This window comes from Entelurus aequoreus, linkage group LG15, assembly GCF_033978785.1.
Source record: "Entelurus aequoreus isolate RoL-2023_Sb linkage group LG15, RoL_Eaeq_v1.1, whole genome shotgun sequence".
Taxonomy (NCBI): Eukaryota; Metazoa; Chordata; class Actinopteri; order Syngnathiformes; family Syngnathidae; genus Entelurus; species Entelurus aequoreus.
In genome coordinates, this window is record NC_084745.1 from 48,913,414 (window position 1) to 48,934,065 (window position 20,652).

At 39.9% G+C, this 20,652-nt stretch overlaps 1 protein-coding gene across 6 annotated transcripts in view; it reads left to right on the top strand.

Moving 5' to 3' along the window:
- LOC133630222 (cyclic nucleotide-gated cation channel beta-3-like) overlaps positions 1–20,652 on the top strand; it is a 254,894-nt gene that overhangs the window by 220,718 nt on the left and 13,524 nt on the right. For 5 of the 6 annotated variants that reach the window (XM_062021681.1, XM_062021680.1, XM_062021683.1 and 2 more), the window contains 7 exons: positions 1,704–1,846; positions 5,047–5,361; positions 5,429–5,641; positions 5,720–5,766; positions 13,061–13,147; positions 13,221–13,285; positions 14,868–14,990. In XM_062021681.1, coding sequence (XP_061877665.1) covers positions 1,704–1,846; positions 5,047–5,361; positions 5,429–5,641; positions 5,720–5,766; positions 13,061–13,147; positions 13,221–13,285; positions 14,868–14,990 — 993 coding nt within the window. The remainder of the gene's footprint in view (positions 1–1,703; positions 1,847–5,046; positions 5,362–5,428; positions 5,642–5,719; positions 5,767–13,060; positions 13,148–13,220; positions 13,286–14,867; positions 14,991–20,652) is intronic. The other variant, XM_062021685.1, reaches the window with a different exon arrangement.

Genomic DNA, 20,652 nt, shown 5'->3' on the forward strand with positions numbered 1-20,652 from the left:
GGCACTGGGAGCAGGTGGGTAAAGTGTCTTGCCCAAGGACACAAAGGCAGTGACTAGGATGGCGGAAGCGGGGATCGAACCTGCAACCCTCAAGTTGCTGGCACGGCCACTCTACCAACCGAGCTATACCGCGTAAAAGCTTTGCACAATTCTTGCGGGTGGACCAGCCTCGTGCTGCACAACAGGGCATTTATAGACGTCCAAGTAGCATTAGCTCAAAGTTAGTAGCAGTCATGGCGGCCTGTAGTCATGTGAGTGCCTTTTGACTGATCATTGAAACTAGGGATGATGTTTGATAAGAAATTATCGAGTTCGAGCCTATTATCGAATCCTCTTATCGAACCGATTCCTTATCGATTCTCTTATCGAGTCCAGATAGGTTGTTGTATATGGAAAAAAACACAATATTTGGTTTAACAAAAGCTCACTTTTATTATATATTAAAAAAAAAAATCAAATAAATAAATATTGACTGTTACCCCGCTAAAAAAATAAAATAAAAAAAATAAATATTGACTGTTGTTACCCAAAGTATATTAAGTGGGATTTTTCAGAAAAACAAATATATACAGTAACACAAAAACAAGCTGTCTCTGTGATCACTATATGTGTATAAATAATAATATAGTGTTAAATAAAATCAGTCCCTTGGGCAGAAAACTGAAAATAATACAGCTCTCCAAAAAGTGCAATTGTGCTGCTATTTGACATAACTGTTTTTTATGATGCTTTGACATTTTTGCACTTTATTTCTTTATTGAAAGAAAATTCTATGAAGAGAAGTTGTTTGCAAATGTGGTTACAATGGTAAAAAATGACAAGTTAAAGCTAAAAAAAAGAAATACACTTTATTGAGTTAAAATCTTTCTTTTTAGGGGGAACGATGTGATGTTATGAGCTAGGGAATATAACAACTACACTACCCAGCATGCAACGGGAGTGACGAGCATGCGCGGTAGCCCCGAAAAGTGTTGTTGGATGTCGTCACCTGTGAAAGTAAACGTCAAGAACTCAGCCAACACGCCTCGTCTGCAGTATTTATAATTAGTCAGACAACACATATACAGTGTGATTTTGTTTTGTTTACAAGAAAAGAAAAACAAAAGTTAAAAAAGGGAGATGTCATATATGTTGTATATATATGTATGTGCTGCGGTTGCTTTAAGAACGTTGCGACAGCTGCCGTAAAGGAGGATCGTTGCTAGCCTGGTTGCTATGTTTCCGGTTGGTCGTAAAAGTGTTCGTCATGTGTTTGTACCCTGTTTAAATCTCTCAGTAAAGTTATTCATTGGATTATACCTTTTGTTTTGAACTTTATTATTCCATTGTTTTTCCTGCTTTCCCTATCTGCGCCTAATGACTGAGCTACGTGACGTAAATTCTTGTGATGTCTCAAGGGGCATTTCTGGTCGGGACGGGATTCGTTCTGAGGGATTCGAATAAAGAACCAACTCTTTTTCTTTACTATAGTGGTCTCGATAACGGGTACCGGTTCTCAAAAAGGGATTCGAGTCCGAGGACTCGGTTCTTTTCTTATCGAACAACCGGGAAAACCGGTTTCGAGTATCATCCCTAATTGAAACCGAGTTGGCCGTACTCTCTTTATACACCAGTCTGAACTTCCCCGGTCACAATCCACATGACACGTGTATTTGTCCGTATGTCTATAACGGATCCATGATGAGATTATTTTCTTGGTTCAGAGCGCCGCCTCCAGTTGTCATCAACAACTATTCCGATAAGCAGCTCCGCAACATCGTGAAGCGAATGAGAGAGAGACTGGAGATTTACAAGGAGAAAGTGACTGATCAAAATGCTTCTTCGCCAGAGATCAGCCCGCCTGTCAGTGAGTACAAACACTTTTTTTGAATATATAGAACATTTTTGGCGGGTGCTGTGATTATTTTATTGATAATATTGCAGGGTTTCCCCTAAACTGCCAAGACACTGGTGACGTTATACAGCAGACCTGGTCAAAATACGGCCCGCGGGCCACATGCGGTCCGTTATGATTTTCAATCCGGCCAACCGGACGTTCTACATAATTTTTTTAGACCTTTAACATCAAAACTGTATCCGCCATTATGATGTGCAGTGCTGTTTTTAAATGACCGTAAGTCTTGAACTATAGAATGTATTTCAATGGTTGAAATCTGCACTTTTGAGTGTTATACGAGTTATTAGGGTAATCTACCTCACAGCAGCTCAGACCAGGAACAAAGCAGAGTGGGCAGGGTTTGTTTTCAGAGCAGCCAGCCCCGAACGCATGTGTCAGAAACAGATGCGGAAGCACATTTTTACGTGATAATATATCATATTGCAGGTGTGTTTTACACTTTGCATTCATATTTTGCTGTTTGTTACATTTTTGTTGTGTTTTGCTAGATTGTAAAAGATGTCCATCGAGGAGCTGGTCTGAGAAGTAAAAGAGGAGCGACGTTCATATGTTGTTAATATTCAGTGTTTTATTGTTCATAGTTAATATTGTAAATCCCACTTTCTTTATTTTAAAGGCCTACTGAAAGCCACTACTACCGACCACGTAGTCTGATAGTTTATATATCAATGATGAAATCTTAACATTGCAACACATGCCAATACGGCCGGGTTAACTTATAAAGTGCAATTTTAAATTTCCCGCCACACTTCCGGTTGAAAACGTTTATGTATGATGACGTATGCGCGTGACGTCAATGGTTGGTACGGAAGTATTCGGACCCTTTGAATCCAATACAAAAAGCTCTGTTTTCATCTCAAAATTCCACAGTATTCTGGACATCTGTGTTGGTGAATCTTTTGCAATTTGTTTAATGAACAATGGAGACTGCAAAGAAGAAAGCTGTAGGTGGGATCGGTGTATTAGCGGCGGACTACAGCAACACAACCAGGAGAACTTTGACTTGGATAGCAGACGCGCTACCGTGAGTACAGCTTTGGCTTCCAAATATTTGATCGCTTGCCTGTACGTGCGTGTCGCTATGTGCATGTCACGTACGTAACTTTGGGGAAATATATGTTTCTTGCCGAGTCTGATGGCGGCCGGGGTGTCGTCAAAAGCTACAACGCCCGCCACCGTCCCGTAGCTAAGTTAGCTTCAATGGCGTCGTTAGCAACAGCATTGTTAAGCTTCGCCAAGCTGGAAATTATTAACCGTGTATTTACATGTCCATGGTTTAATAGTATTGTTGATCTTCTGTCTATCCTTCCAGTCAGGGGTTTATTTATTTTGTTTCTGTCTGCATTTGAGCCCGATGCTATCACGTTAGCTCAGTAGCTAAAGAGCTTCGCCGATGTATTGTCGTGGAGATAAAAGTCACTGGGAATGTCCATTCGACTGTCATTTTCAAGAGGATATAGTATCCGAGGTGGTTTAAAATACAAATCTGTGATCCACAATAGAAAAAGGAGAAAGTGTGGAATCCAATGAACCCTTGTACCTAAGTTACGGTCAGAGCGAAAAAAGATACTTCCTGCACTGCGCTGTAGTCCTTCACTCTCACGTTCCTCATCCACGAATCTTTCATCCTCGCTCAAATTAATGGGGTAATCCTCGCTTTCTCGGTCCGAATTTCTCTCGCTGCATTGTAAACAATGGGAAAATGTGAGGAGTCCTTCCTCCTGTGACGTCACGCTACTTCCGGTATAGGCAAGGCTTTTTTTTATCAGCGACCAAAAGTTGCGAACTTTATCGTAGTTGTTCTCTACTAATTCCTTTCAGCAAAAATATGGCAATATCGCGAAATGATCAAGTATGACACATAGAATGGATCTGCTATCCCCGTTTAAATAAAAAAAATTCATTTCAGTAGGCCTTTAATGTTCATTTTGGGTGTCCCATTCGGTAAAAAACTGTAAAATTCCATTCGTTTTTTTTAAGGTGGTCTACCATAACGTTTTTAGAACTCTATCGGACATTGTGACTTTTGGTGTTAGTGTTCCTGAAAATAAGGGACCCAATAACAGATTTTTACAGCTAAATGTGTATATATAACTTATACACACATACACGTTGGCCCCCCCCAAACACTTTTTTTCTCTCTATATGGCCCCCCGAGTCAAAATATTTGCCCAGTAAATTGCATGATTTTCTATAAAGGCTAAAAAAATGTATATATACATTAAAAATATCTATTATTAATTGGTATTAACATGTTTTTTTTTATTTTTTTGCCATATTTTCAATTGTTGCTGCTTTTTGTACAATGTACTTTGTTGAGATTTTTTCAAGTGCTTACAGACTTTTAATGACTTTTTTTTTTTTTTTTAATTAAAAACAACTAGCAACAAATCAAGCATTTTCTTCTGGTGTTGTTATAACATGTACTTGTGTTTAGAGACTCTTTACTTCTGTCCCTCAATGTCCTTGACGAGCTGCAGCAAGCATGACGTCACACTTGCTTGCCGCTTTTGCTCCAGTTGGACTTTCTCTTTTTAAAAGCCGCCACTGTCCTCTCAATCTTTACACATTTTGTAGATAGCTGTCCGCGGGTATAATTGCGATATATTCAAATTAAGTCCACATCACAGACATGCTGACAACGCTCCAGACAATGGTGTGTGTTTTGTTTACACCCGGTTTTGGTAGCGTAGATTTTGCTTTTCAAAGTCTTTTTTTGGTGGTCAAGTTTTTGGTACATCACTAGACAATACTGCGCAAATAATAGGCTTTATCATTCGTACTGTAACGACCAGCTGGTGTTAATGTTTTACGTTGGGGTGGCTTGATTTTTATGTAATTTTTTTCCCATGTTCCCAAACACACCGTCCGTGCCTGAAAGGTGGTTGGCAGAGAATAAGGAAGTGTTGTTGTGTGTCGGGGGAAGCGCAGAGACGAAAAATCTGTTGGAATTGTGCCGTTTGTTATCGTAAGATTGGTAATAAAAGTTAAAAATAGCGTCAGACTTTGTGATTTCTTCTGAGGGCTGCAATACATTAATTGTTTTAATTTGTTTTCAAGTAAATAAAAACAACAACCTTATTTTCAAAGTGTGGCGGTAATAAAGAAACCCTAATATCGTGTACTGCTACTACTACGATCTTTTTCAGCACCGCTGTTGCATAAAGACCACTACGCTCAAGTTCTCGAAGACAGGAAAAGGGAAGCAGAGGAAGAGCGGATAAAAAAGGAAGAGGCTGAACAGAAGAAGAAAGAGGAGCAGGAGAAGAAAAAGAAGGAGAATGAGCAGAAGAAGAAGGACGAGGAGGAGAAAAAGAAATTGGAGGAAAAAGATGTGAAAGAGGAGAAGAAAGACCTGACAGTCGTCTTAAAGGAGAAAATGTGGACTATTGTGGATGTCTTTTTAAAGCCCTTGGAGGACTGTATGGATTCTCCACTTGGCACCACGATGGATCCTTTTACAGGTAATCATTTGAAGGGACATCACTGTCACCATCCAGTTCCTCACCTTTTTTTTTCACCTGCTCTTAGACCGTCGCTACATCGCCTGGCTGAGCTTAGTGACGCTCGCCTTCAACTACAACACCTGGTTCATCACTGTCCGCATGTGTTTCCCCTACCACACCGAGAGCACCATCCCTTACTGGTTGGCCCTGGACACGCTGGCGGACCTGATTTACCTGGCAGACAGCATCCTCTTCCAGCCCCGCAAGCAGTTTGTCAAAGCGGGAGACATCATTGCAAGTCTTCAACTTTCACTCTTGCAGCAACCTGCTTGCCAAAATATTGATTTGTTTGTTCCTTTCTTTGTTTTTTAGAAAGACAGAGCAATGACAAAGACGAACTACAGAGAAACCGAGAGATTTATGGTATTTATGGTTATATTTATGGTTTTATGCTGCCGAGATTAGCTGATATCGATCACATGTAGTACCTGTACATTTTCCCTTTATTTAAGGTGAAATCTGTAGCCAGTTGAACAATATCAACACATTATTTAAACTACCGTATTTTCCGGACCATAGGGCGCACCAGATTATAGGGTGCACTGCCGATGAGCGGGTCTATTCAGGTCTATTTTCATACTATAGGCGCATTAAAGAAGTCTTTTTTTTTTTTTTTCTAAATGTAAAAGACTTGGTAGGTGGTCTACATAACATGTAATGATGGTTCTTTGGTCAAAATGTTGCATAGATAATGTTTTTCAGATCATCTTGAAGCCGCTTTTTGACAGTTGCTTCAGGATTCGCCATTTTGTGGGCGGTCTTATTTACGTCTTATTTCTGGATCCACTCGACGTCCATTGCACCGGTCGCCCGGGGGGTCGGGGGTTCTCATTGTCATCCCATTGGGTTGAGTTTTTTCTTGCCCTGATGTGGGATCTGTCGTTGTGGCTTGTGCAGCCCTTTGAGACACTCGTGATTTATGGCTATATAAGTAAACTTTGATTGATTGATTGACATGGCTCACCTTCGGCAGCGTCTTCTCCCCGTCATCTTTGTTGTAGCGGTGTAGCGTGCAAGGACGGGAGTGAAAGAAGTGTCAAAAGATGGCGCTAACTGTTTTAATGACATTCAGACTTTACCTCAATCAATAACGGAGCAGCATCTCCTCATCCGTGGCTCAATAGTACAATAACAACACCAGAAATGTGTCCCGTGAAAAACCGTCCCACTGGAACTCTCTAATAACTAAAGCTCCTTGGGTGAATATTGTAAACTCACTACACCGGTATGTTTTAGTGCTTTCATGGTGAGTTTACTGACAGGTATAAGTAAGAACTTTACACTACTTTATATTAGAAATGGCAACAGCGGAGGATGAATGTCCCATAACAAGAAGATAGAGAAAAAGAAGAAGCTTATCGACTACGTTGTCGGCACTGACGGATGCGCGCAAATTTTCAGGACTTATGCAGATCCCAAATACAGATCAGCAGGTACCAGAAATGAAGAAAAGTTGCTTTTGCATAATATTGTGAAACAAAACGCCAGATAATGTCTTACCTTATACACACACCATAATAATACTGGTATGTTGAAGCACAGTACAATCCATCAAGCGGTGTGGCTTCATAGCTTACCAAAGTCGTACTAAAACATTTTGATAGATTTTTGAGTGCCGTGTGTAATGTTCTATATTTTCAATGGAACATATAAAATGTTGGTGTTGTTTACTTGAGTCATATTGCAGTCTACACGTATCTCTTATGTGTGACTGCCATCTACTGGTCACACTTATCATTACCCCATGTACCAAATAAAATAACTTTGAGGTCAGTAAGCACAACCAAAATTATTCTGTACATTAGGCGCACCGGGTTATAAGGCGCACTGTCGAGTTTTGAGAAAATGAAAGGATTTTAAGTGCGCCTTATTTTCTGAAAAATACGGTAGTTTCTTTTTCTCTTTTATGACATGACAATATCAGTAGTACACAATAACTAAACAAAAACAACCATCTACTACTCATTTAAATCCTTTGGCTTTTGCCCTCAAATTCGTCCTGTGTCCAGTAAATTATTCCCTGAGTTTGTAAACATAAAAAAAAAGAGAAAATAAAAATATCCATCTAATCACTGTAGTATCGATCATATATTGATACCACCCACTGGGGCGGTGTGGCTCAGTTGGTAGAGCGGCCGTGCTTTCTTCATCCTGCCGTTGTGCCCTTGGGCAAGACACTTTACCCACCTGCTCCCAGTGCCACCCACACTGGCTTAAATGTAGCTTAAAGAAGTAGTTAATGGGTTCCACTATGTAAAGCGCTTTGAGTCTCTAGAGAAAAGCGCTATACAAATATACTTCACTTGTTAATTTCCTGTTAGTAGCTGTTTACTTTCTGCTGTAACGTGGTTCCATCTGCACTTCTTAAACTGTACTTATTTCTTGGTGTTGTTTGAAGCTAGCTTAATGGTTAGCTTAGCTATTAGAATGTCTACTCTTGTCTTGTTCTCAGTGTGTATCATGATTAGCCTCCTCCTCCAGTGATAATGTTACATAGAAATGCAGTTTATTTTCCGTAATGGAGGTGATTATTATTAGCTTAGGGGAGCATATCCACACCATGTATGGAGATACACAATTATAATTGAGTAACTTTTGGGATAAATTGTACTTCTAAGAGTAGTTTTAATGCAACATACTTTTACTTTTACTTGAGTATATTTATAGAGAAGAAACGCTACTTTTACTCCACTCCATTTAGATACATTCAGCTCGCTACACGCTTTGTTTGTTTTGGTTTGTCAGACAAACCTTCAAAGCAGGATCTAGCGCATGCCTGCGTTTCACCAATCAGATGCAGTCACTGGTGACCTTTGACTCCGTTTCACCAATCAGATGCAGTCACTGGTGACCTTTGACTCCGTTTCACCAATCAGATGCAGTCACTGGTGACGTTTGACTCCGTTTCACCAATCAGATGCAGTCACTGGTGACGTTTGACTCCGTTTCACCAATCAGATGCAGTCACTGGTGACGTTTGACTCCGTTTCACCAATCAGATGCAGTCACTGGTGACGTTTGACTCCGTTTCACCAATCAGATGCAGTCACTGGTGACGTTTGACTCCGTTTCACCAATCAGATGCAGTCACTGGTGACGTTTGACTCCGTTTCACCAATCAGATGCAGTCACTGGTGACGTTTGACTCCGTTTCACCAATCAGATGCAGTCACTGGTGACCTTTGACTCTGTTTCACCAATCAGATGCAGTCACTGGTGACCTTTGACTCCGTTTCACCAATCAGATGCAGTCACTGGTGACGTTTGACTCCGTATCACCAATCAGATGCAGTCACTGGTGACCTTTGACTCCGTTTCACCAATCAGATGCAGTCACTGGTGACCTTTGACTCCGTTTCACCAATCAGATGCAGTCACTGGTGACCTTTGACTCCGTTTCACCAATCAGATGCAGTCACTGGTGACGTTTGACTCCGTATCACCAATCAGATGCAGTCACTGGTGACCTTTGACTCCGTTTCACCAATCAGATGCAGTCACTGGTGACCTTTGACTCCGTTTCACCAATCAGATGCAGTCACTGGTGACCTTTGACTCCGTTTCACCAATCAGATGCAGTCACTGGTGACCTTTGACTCCGTTTCACCAATCAGATGCAGTCACTGGTGACCTTTGACTCCGTTTCACCAATCAGATGCAGTCACTGGTGACCTTTGACTCCGTTTCACCAATCAGATGCAGTCACTGGTGACGTTTGACTCCGTTTCACCAATCAGATGCAGTCACTGGTGACCTTTGACTCCGTTTCACCAATCAGATGCAGTCACTGGTGACCTTTGACTCCGTTTCACCAATCAGATGCAGTCACTGGTGACCTTTGACTCCGTTTCACCAATCAGATGCAGTCACTGGTGACCTTTGACTCCGTTTCACCAATCAGATGCAGTCACTGGTGACGTTTGACTCCGTTTCACCAATCAGATGCAGTCACTGGTGACGTTTGACTCCGTTTCACCAATCAGATGCAGTCACTGGTGACGTTTGACTCCGTTTTACCAATCAGATGCAGTCACTGGTGACGTTTGACTCCGTTTCACCAATCAGATGCAGTCACTGGTGACCTTTGACTCCGTTTCACCAATCAGATGCAGTCACTGGTGACGTTTGACTCCGTTTCACCAATCAGATGCAGTCACTGGTGACCTTTGACTCCGTTTCACCAATCAGATGCAGTCACTGGTGACGTTTGACTCCGTTTCACCAATCAGATGCAGTCACTGGTGACCTTTGACTCCGTTTCACCAATCAGATGCAGTCACTGGTGACGTTTGACTCCGTTTTACCAATCAGATGCAGTCACTGGTGACGTTTGACTCCGTTTCACCAATCAGATGCAGTCACTGGTGACCTTTGACTCCGTTTCACCAATCAGATGCAGTCACTGGTGACGTTTGACTCCGTTTCACCAATCAGATGCAGTCACTGGTGACCTTTGACTCCGTTTCACCAATCAGATGCAGTCACTGGTGACGTTTGACTCCGTTTCACCAATCAGATGCAGTCACTGGTGACCTTTGACTCCGTTTCACCAATCAGATGCAGTCACTGGTGACCTTTGACTCCGTTTCACCAATCAGATGCAGTCACTGGTGACGTTTGACTCCGTTTTACCAATCAGATGCAGTCACTGGTGACGTTTGACTCCGTTTCACCAATCAGATGCAGTCACTGGTGACCTTTGACTCCGTTTCACCAATCAGATGCAGTCACTGGTGACGTTGGACCAATCAAACAGAGCCAGGCGGTCATGTGACCGTCACACGTGGACCCCGACTTGAACAAGTTGAAAAACTTATTGGGGTGTTACCATTTAGTGGTCAATTGTACGGAATATGTACTGTACTGTGCAATCTACTAATAAACGTTTCAATCAATCAATCAAAAGTGTGAAGGAAAAAAGACACTTTTTTATTTCAACCGTACCTCTGTCAAAAGCCTAAAGACTGACCGCACAGTTCCTGTCTTCACAATAAAAGTGCCGCTCCATCGCGCCTGCGCTAACAAAATAAGAGTCTCCGAAAGCCAGCGCAAACAAGCTAGCAAGCTACGGAGTTTTCCGCCAATGTATTTCTTGTAAAGTGTATAAAAACAGAGTATGGAAGCTGGACAAATAAGATGCCAAAAACCAACCACTTTCATGTGGTAATAGACAGAAAGGAATAACTTTTTTTCTCCTCCATTTGAAAACGTGGACGTTATGAGCACTACTGTCTGATTCCAATCAATGCAAGTCATCAGAATCAGGTAATACACCAACTTATATTCTTGTCTTCATGAAAGAAAGGAATCTATATGTTAAACATGCATGTGTATTCATTAAAACACCTTTAACTTGTGAACAAAAACAGGCAAAATAAATAAATATAAATTATATACTGTATATATAAATGTATATATATATACATATATATGTATATGTATATATATATATATATATGTGTGTGTGTGTGTGTGTGTGTGTGTGTGTGTGTGTGTGTGTGTGTGTGTGTGTGTGTGTGTGTGTGTGTGTGTGTGTGTGTGTATGTATGCAGGCAAAATAAATAAATATAAATTATATACTGTATATATAAATGTATATATATATATATATATGTGTATATATATATATATATATGATATGTGTGTGTATGTATATGTATATATGAGGTAGATCACCTCGACTTGGTCATTTATTAAGTAATTGATTAACATTGAAAAACTTATTGGGGTGTTACCATTTAGTGGTCAATTGTACGGAATATGTACTGTACTGTGCAATCTACTAATACAAGTTTCAATCAATGAATGCCTACTGAGCCTATGGTGCTGTTAAGTTATTGTGGCTCAATTTGCCTTAATTTTTATTATTATAATGTATTATTATTTAATATATATTGTTTTAGTTGCTTAAGAGATATTCCTGGCTCTGAATTTGCTCATTGCTATTTTTATGTTTTTGTGCATTATTTGTTGCCGTCATCATTAAACGAACAGGTTACTCAGTACTTGAGTAGTTTTTTCACAACATACTTTTTACTTTTACTCAAGTAAATATTTGGGTGACTACTCCTTACTTTTACTTGAGTAATAAATCTCTAAAGTAACAGTACTCTTACTTGAGTACAATTTCTGGCTACTCTACCCACCTCTGGCCAGCTGCATGTAAGCCAGGGGAGTAAAATTTAATAGTCTGCCATTGGGGATCTCCGTTTGTGATCGATATTAAAAGGCATTAAAGGCCTACTGAAATGAATTTTTTTTATTTAAACGGGGATAGCAGATCCATTCCATGTGTCATACTTGATCATTTTGCGATATTGCCATATTTTTGCTGTATAGTATAGAACAACGTCGATAAAGTTTGCAACTTTTGGTCTCTGATAAAAAAAAAACTTGCCCCTACCGGAAGTAGCGTGACGTTGTCAGTTGTTCACTCCCTCATATTTTCCTATTGTTTTCAACGCAGCTAGAGCTATTCAGACCGAGAAAGCGACGATTACCCCATTAATTTGAGCGAGGATGAAAGATTCGTGGACGAGGAACGTTAGAGTGACGGACTAGAATGCAGTGAAATACATGTTTTTTTTTTCGCTCTGACCGTAACTTAGGTACAAGCTGACTCATTGGATTCCACACTCTCTCCTTTTTCTATTGTGGATCACGGATTTGTATTTTAAACCACCTCGGAAACTATATCCTCTTGAAAATGAGAGTCAAGAACGGGAAATGGACATTCAAAGTGCCTTTTATCTCCACGACAATACATCGACGAAGCTCTTTAGCATGAGCTAACGTGATAGCATCTGTCTCAAATGCAGATAGAAACAAAATAAATAAATCCCCGACTGGAAGGATAGACAGAAGATCAACAATATTATTAAACCATGTACATGTAACTACACAGTTAATAGATCTCAGCCTGGCAAAGCTTAACAATGCTGTTGCTAACGACGCTAAGGCTGACTTAGCAACCGGACCTCACAGAGCTATGATAAAAACATTAGCGCTCCACCTACGCCAGCCAGCCCTCATCTGCTCTGCTCATCAACACCCGTGCTCACCTGCGTTCCAGCGATCGACGGCGCGACAAAGGACTTCACCCGATCATCCGTGCGGTGGGCGGCTAGCATCGGCTAGCGCGTCTGCTATCCAAGTGAGTAGTCCTTGTTGTGTTGCTACAGCCAGCCGCTATACACCGATCCCACCTACAACGTTCTTCTTTGCAGCCTCCATTGTTCATTAAACAAATTGCAAAAAATTCACCAACACAGATGTCCAGAATACTGTGGAATTATGAAATGAAAACAGAGCTTTTTTGTATTGTATTCAATGGGGAAGGCATACCTCTGTTCCCCGGGCTACGTAACGCGCATACGTCATCCTCCGAAGGCTTTTTCAACCGGAAGTGTGGCGGGAAATTTAAAATTGCACTTTATAAGTTAACCCGGCCGTATTGACATGTGTTGCAATGTTAAGATTTCATCATTGATATATAAACTATCAGACTGCGTGGTCGGTAGTAGTGGCTTTCAGTAGGCCTTTAATTGGCAATTGCGTCAAACCGTTTTTAATGAAAATTGGCAAATACTAATCGTGGCATCCCTAATGTTTGTTTATTAAATTTGATGAAGCAAAACTTGATTTGTTTTCTCAACAGGTTGATGTCTTGTCAGTCTTACCCTTCGACTTGCTCTACTTCCAGTTTGGGTTCAAATCCATTTTCAGAGCCAACCGCTTGCTGAAGGTACGTATCGTAGTAATTTTTTGCGCGTTTTTTGCAGTTTTTTCGCTGTTGACTTTTGAAAGCTTTTTCCAAGGTAGCAACATTTTTTGAGTTCAGCGACCGCTTGGAAAGTCTCATGGCCAAGGCCTACATCTGGAGGTAAGCTGTAATAATAGATATTTTAACTGTCATACATGTGTAAATGAAAAGTCAAATAAGTTATTCACCCTTTCAAAATCGTCGACACACACATTGGAGCAGGAACACAAAGGGGTTATAGCTATTGCTGAAATAAATAAGTATAGTATAGTATGTATATATAGGGGTGGGTATTGTATTCCTTCTGTACTACCTAGAACTGATTCATGTAAAATCAAACAGGCGCATATTTTGATATCTTTTTTTTTTTTTTAACACAGTTACTGGTAGCGTATATGTTCAAATGTTCCTGTCCCTAAGTATATAATATCTTAGTCTATTTACATTACCATCTGTTGGGTTCAATGTAAATACTTAGAATAGAATAGAAAGTACTTTATTGATCCCTGGGGGAAATTCAGCAATTCTTGATGTGTTTGTAGATACTTTTATACGCTAGTCCAGAGCTGGGCAAATATTTTGACTCGGAGGGCCATATTGAGAGAAAAAATGTGTCTGCTTGGCACTCAGCATCAAGGGTTGGAATTAGGGGTTAAATCACCAAAATCCTTTCTGTGCGCGGCCACCGCTGCTGCTCACTGCTCCCCTCACCTCCCAGGGGGTGATCAAGGGTGATGGGTCAAATGCAGAGAATAATTTCGCCACACCTAGTGTGTGTGTGACAATCATTGGTACTTTAACTTTAACTTTTAATGTTGAAGCAACATATCCATCAAATTGTACAATGTAAAAATTATTTTTCTGTAAAAAAAACTGGTAACTCAGTTGCCAGAATTTTCTTAGACTTACACAAACTTTATTGATCCACTAGGGAAATTGTTCCACACAGTAGCTCAGTTACAAAGGATGGAAAGGGTAAGGATGGAAAGGATAATGCAGGCATAAAGTAGACAAAAAATGTACCATAGTAGCAATATAAAAGATAACATATACGTAATATTTACATATTGTATATACAATATATAACAAATCCCAAGTAACAGATGTGTATGTAACAAAGATATGTAACAAAACCAAAACAATTTGTAATTGTTTTTCCATTCACAGTATTACACCATAGAAACAACGACCATAGATTTTACTGTAAAACAGTGGTACTGTTTTCCATTTACATTTACAGTATACATGGTAAAAAACATTGTACATTTTATGGTAAAATTTCGGCAGCTAAACTTTACTCTAAAATCGACATATTTTTCTTACAGTGTACGTAAAAATACATAAAAATAAATAATTGTGTAATGAATCAATTTAAAATGTATATATTATTCACTGTTACAAGTGGCCCTCTGAGGCCAGACATAACTGCCATGTGGCCCCCTGGTGTATCCATCCATCCATCCATTTTTCTACCACTTGTCCCTTATGGCGTCGCGGGGGTTGCTGGAGCCTATCCCAGCTGCACATGGGCGGAAGGCGGGGTAATGCTTTAAATTAAAATTTTCTCCGAGGTTATATTTCTTTTGTTGAGACAAATTGTTGTAAATTTGTTGTCCTTTTTTTGGCATTCACCTTTGTCTGTTCCACTGTATTGTTTATTGTTCATGACGCCGTCAACCAACCTTCTTCACTCTGCTCTTAGAGTGATTCGCACCATCGGCTACCTCCTCTTTATGCTCCACATCAACGCTTGTTTGTACTACGTGGCTTCAGACTACCAGGGCATCGGTAAAACCAAGTGGGTCTACTCCGGCCTGGGAAGTCCGTAAGTATCTTCTCATTCTGACAAGAGATAGAAGGTAGGGATAGTTTAAGCTAAACAAAGCACCAGCAATTGTTCTCATCAGTGTTGGCGCTAGGAATCTTCTAAATGGGGTCCCACAGTACATTTTTGGGGTCTCACTTTTTTGTAAGCGTTTTGAAAACAAATGATAAATGTATGCATTATCCTGTTATATCTCACATTCTATATTGTGTTTTGGAAAAAGGTTGTCATAAACGTTACTTTTTAATTCATTAAAAAAAAAAATAATAATAATAACTTCTATGCATATGTAAATGTATTCAGTTATAAACATTCATTCACTTTCTTCTTTCCTTCATGGATCTAAACTTTACCGCTGCCGGTATAATAAGTTGTAGGTGTATTTATTTCAGTATAAAAGTGTAAAAAGTTTTTTGCTTCGGTTATGAAATGATGATAATGGTGTGCCAGGGCATACATACATATGACACATTTCATTGATTATTCTCACCTGTATGTCGATCATCAGTCCTTTAAAAACCGCTACATCTACACTTTCATGGCAAGTAGTGCCAACAAACTTAGAATTTGGCAAGTTAGTTTCAATGTCATTTAATGCAGTGGCACTTAATGCCTCTAGCATTTCATGTCTGGCTTGGTGATGGCCATAAGCTGTGTGTTCCCCTTTAAGAATGGCGGTGTGTGGGGGTGAGTTTTTTTGATTGATTGAAACTTTTATTAGTAGATTGCACAGTACAGTACATATTCCGTACAATTGACCACTAAATGGTAACACCCCAATAAGTTTTTCAACTTATTTAAAGGCCTACTGAAACCCACTACTACCGACCACGCAGTCTGATAGTTTATATATCAATGATGAAATCTTAACATTATAACACATGCCAATACGGCCGGGTTAACTTATAAAGTGACATTTTAAATTTGCCGCTAAACTTCCGGTTCGAAACGCCTCTGCGTGTGACGTATGCGTGTGACGTAGCCCGACGAACACGGGTATGCCTTCCACATTGAAGCCGATACGAAAAAGCTCTGTTTTCATTTCATAATTCCACAGTATTCTGGACATCTGTGTTCGTGAATCTGTTTCAATCATGTTCATTGCATTATGGAGAAGGAAGCCGAGCAAGCAAAGAAGAAAGTTGTCAGTGCGAAATGGACGTATTTTTCGAACGTAGTCAGCCACAACAGTACACAGCCGGCGCTTCTTTGTTTACATTCCCGAAAGATGCAGTCAAGATGGAAGAACTCGGATAACAGAGACTCTAACCAGGAGGACTTTTGATTTGGATACACAGACGCCTGTAGAGAACTGGGACAACACAGACTCTTACCAGGATTACTTTGATTTGGATGACAAAGACGCAGACGTGCTACTGTGAGTATGCAGCTTTGGCTTTTTTTTGCGTATGTACGTAACTTTTTTAAAATATATAAGCTTTATGAACCTTGGGTTAGGTGAACGGTCTTTTGGGCTGAGTGATTGTGTGTGTTGATCATGTGTTTGAATTGTATTGGCGTGTTCTATGGAGCTAGGAGCTAGCAGAGGAGCTAGGAGCTAGCATAACACGTACCGTACCGTACGTGCGCGTCACGTACGTAACTTTTTAAAAATATATAAGCTTTATGAACCTTGGGTTAGGTGAACGGTCTTTTGGGCTGAGTGATTGTGTGTTTTGATCAAGTGTTTGAATTGTATTGGCGTGTTCTATGGAGCTAGGAGCTAGCAGAGGAGCTAGGAGCTAGCATAACAAACACGCAGGTGTTATTATGCAGGATTAATTTGTGGCATATTAAATATAAGCCTGGTTGTGTTGTGGCTAATAGAGTATATATATGTCTTGTGTTTATTTACTGTTGTAGTCATTCCCAGCTGAATATCAGGTACCGTGAGTATGCAGCCTTGGCTGCTAAACATTCGATAACTTGACCGTATGTGCGCGTCACGTACGTAACTTTTTAAAAATATATAAGCTTTATGAACCTTGGGTTAGGTAAACGGTCTTTTGGGCTGAGTGATTGTGTGTGTTGATCAGGTGTTTGAATTGTATTGGCGTGTTCTATGGAGCTAGGAGCTAGCAGAGGAGCTAGGAGCTAGCATAACAAACACGCAGGTGTTTTTATGCAGGATTAATTTGTGGCATATTAAATATAAGCCTGGTTGTGTTGTGGCTAATAGAGTATATATATGTCTTGTGTTTATTTACTGTTGTAGTCATTCCCAGCTGAATATCAGGTCCCACACGCCTCTCACAGCATCTTCCCTATCTGAATAGCTTCAACTCCCCACTAGTCCTTCACTTGCACTTTACTCATCCACAAATCTTTCATCCTCGCTCAAATTAATGGGGAAATTGTCGCTTTCTCGGTCCGAATCTCTCTCACTTCATGCGGCCATCATTGTAAACAATAGGGAACTTTGCGTATATGTTCAACTGACTACGTCACGCTACTTCCGGTAGGTGCAAGCCTTTTTTTTATCAGATACCAAAAGTTGCAATCTTTATCGTCGTTGTTCTATACTAAATCCTTTCAGCAAAAATATGGCAATATCGCGAAATGATCAAGTATGACACATAGAATAGATCTGCTATCCCCGTTTAAATAAAAAAAATTCATTTCAGTAGGCCTTTAAGTTGGGGTCCACGTTAATCAATTCATGGTAGTGAATGTGTGTAAGTGAGTGTGCAAGTTAGGAGAGGGAGCGCTAGCATGTTCAGGAGTGTTAATAGCATGGTGGATGTCCGCTTGGCTTTGTGGAAAACATAAATAAAGAGTTGTAACAAACCGACGGCCTTGTCATTCCGACCAAAGAGCGGAACTGTAGGGACCCAAATTGGAGGGTGCTTCTTGGTGCCTGGTGAGGCTGGATCTTTGAAAATCAGTGCACCCGGTCGTAAAGGTGTTCTTTTTCTTAGCCCGTTACCTTTTTTTTTTAATGTTTTTTTTTATTTTTTTTAATTCTTTTTAAAAAAAAATTAATTTTATAAACCTTTATTTATAAACTGCAACATTTACAAACAATCGAGAAATAATAATAATCAAAATAAGTACAAAAACAGTACAAATCAGCGCCAGGGGGTTGTAAACTCAATAAAGTAACTAAAATACAATGCAAAATATATATATATATATATATATATATATATATATATATATATATATATATATATATATATATATATATATATATATATATATATATATATATATATATAAGTGCAAAGCCATAAGCTCACACAAGTTCAGTAAATAATTTAAAGGCCTACTGAAAGCCACTACTACCGACCACGCAGTCTGATAGTTTATATATCAATGATGAAATCTTAACATTATAACACATGACAATACGGCCGGGTTAACTTATAAAGTGACATTTTAAATTTGCCGCTAAACTTCCGGTTCGAAACGCCTCTGAGGATGACGTATGCGCGTGACGTAGACCGGCGAACACGGGTATGCCTTCCACATTGAAGCCAATACGAAAAAGCTCTGTTTTCATTTCATAATTCCACAGTATTCTGGACATCTGTTTTCGTGAATCTGTTGCAATCATGTTCATTGCATTATGGAGAAGGAAGCTGAGCAAGCAAAGAAGAAAGTTGTCGGTGCGAAATGGACGTATTTTTCGAACGTAGTCAGCCACAACAGTACACAGCCGGCGCTTCTTTGTTTACATTCCCGGAAGATGCAGTCAAGATGGAAGAACTCGGATAACAGAGACTCTAACCAGGAGGACTTTTGACTTCGATACACAGACGCCTGTAGAGAACTGGGACAACACAGACTCTTACCAGGATTACTTTGATTTGGATGACAAAGACGCAGACGTGCTACTGTGAGTATGCAGCTTTGGCTTCTAAACATTTGATCGCTTGACCGTATGTGCGCAACTTTTTTTTGCGTATGTACGTAACTTTTTAAAAATATATAAGCTTTATGAACCTTGGGTTAGGTGAACGGTCTTTTGGGCTGAGTGATTGTGTGTGTTGATCAGGTGTTTGAATTGTATTGGCGTGTTCTATGGAGCTAGGAGCTAGCAGAGGAGCTAGGAGCTAGCATAACAAACACGCAGGTGTTTTTATGCAGGATTAATTTGTGGCATATTAAATATAAGCCTGGTTGTGTTGTGACTAATAGAGTATATATATGTCTTGTGTTTATTTACTGTTGTAGTCATTCCCAGCTGAATATCAGGTCACCCCCGGCTCTCACAGCATCTTCCCTATCTGAATAGCTTCAACTCCCCACTAGTCCTTCACTTGCACTTTACTCATCCACAAATCTTTCATCCTCGCTCAAATTAATGGGGAAATTGTCGCTTTCTCGGTCCGAATCTCTCTCACTTCATGCGGCCATCATTGTAAACAATAGGGAACTTTGCGTATATGTTCAACTGACTACGTCACGCTACTTCCGGTAGGGGCAAGCCTTTTTTTTATCAGATACCAAAAGTTGCAATCTTTATCGTCGTTGTTCTCTACTAAATCCTTTCAGCAAAAATATGGCAATATCGCGAAATGATCAAGTATGACACATAGAATAGATCTGCTATCCCCGTTTAAATAAAAAAAATTCATTTCAGTAGGCCTTTAAAGTTCAGTAAATAATTTAAATTTGGAACACAGCATCATCGTCTTAGCCCGTTTACATGGTGTGCAAAACATTTTTCCATCGTCATAAGTGAGCCATTTGCTGAAAAGTGGCTCCTGAAGCCACTTTTCGTTGAAGCCTCGCCATGACGAAAACAATAACAAGCGGGAGTCCTAATACCGGAAATGCAGTATTTATGATCGATAAGACTTTCGGCGAATGAAAATTTAAGAAATTGTACCGCAAAGTGCATTACTTTGAAGTCAACCAATAATTAATCATTTGACTCTGCAAATATAAACAAAACAAAACACCGGCGGAAAGCGATAATCGGTAAAAACAATAAATAAACAAAAATCTGCGTCCTTCTGGAATTTTGCGTCCTTTCTGATTTCAATGCATAAAAAGACACAAAAAGTGTGTTATCGCCAACACTGCTCATGATGTTAGCAACAGCAGGAATTTGAAAACAATTGGAAAATGCTTGAAATATTCCAATGGAGGATCTACCTGGCCAAGAATGACGGACATAAATAATCCCCCAAAAAGGTCATTTGTCATCTGAAAATATCATTCCAAACATGGTGTCAGGAAAAGGCAACTCGGCGATCATCAGCAAGGACTTCTCCGCATATAAGAAGCAGGTGAGGTAATTATCATAATTATCTTTGTTTGCTGCCACTGCTTTAGTTACCTCACCTGCTTCTTATATGCGGAGAAGTCCTTGCTGATGATCGCTGAGTTGCCTTTTCCTGACACCATGTTTGGAATTATGTTTTAGATGACAAATTACCTTTTTGGGGCATTATTTATGTCCGTCATTCTTGGCCAGGTAGATCCTCCATTGGAATACTTGATCTTCAATATATACCATTTGTATTTACTGCCCTTGCTTTACCAGCAGATCATTTTCATCAATTTCCAATTTCCCAAGATAATTTCAGGTTTTAATGATACAGTGGTACCTCAACTTTACCCCAGAAGCTAGCTCAGCTGTTCTGGCGGTGAAATGGGGAAATGCTCGCCATTTCCACTTGACTCATCCGAATTTGTGCTACAAATTATGAGT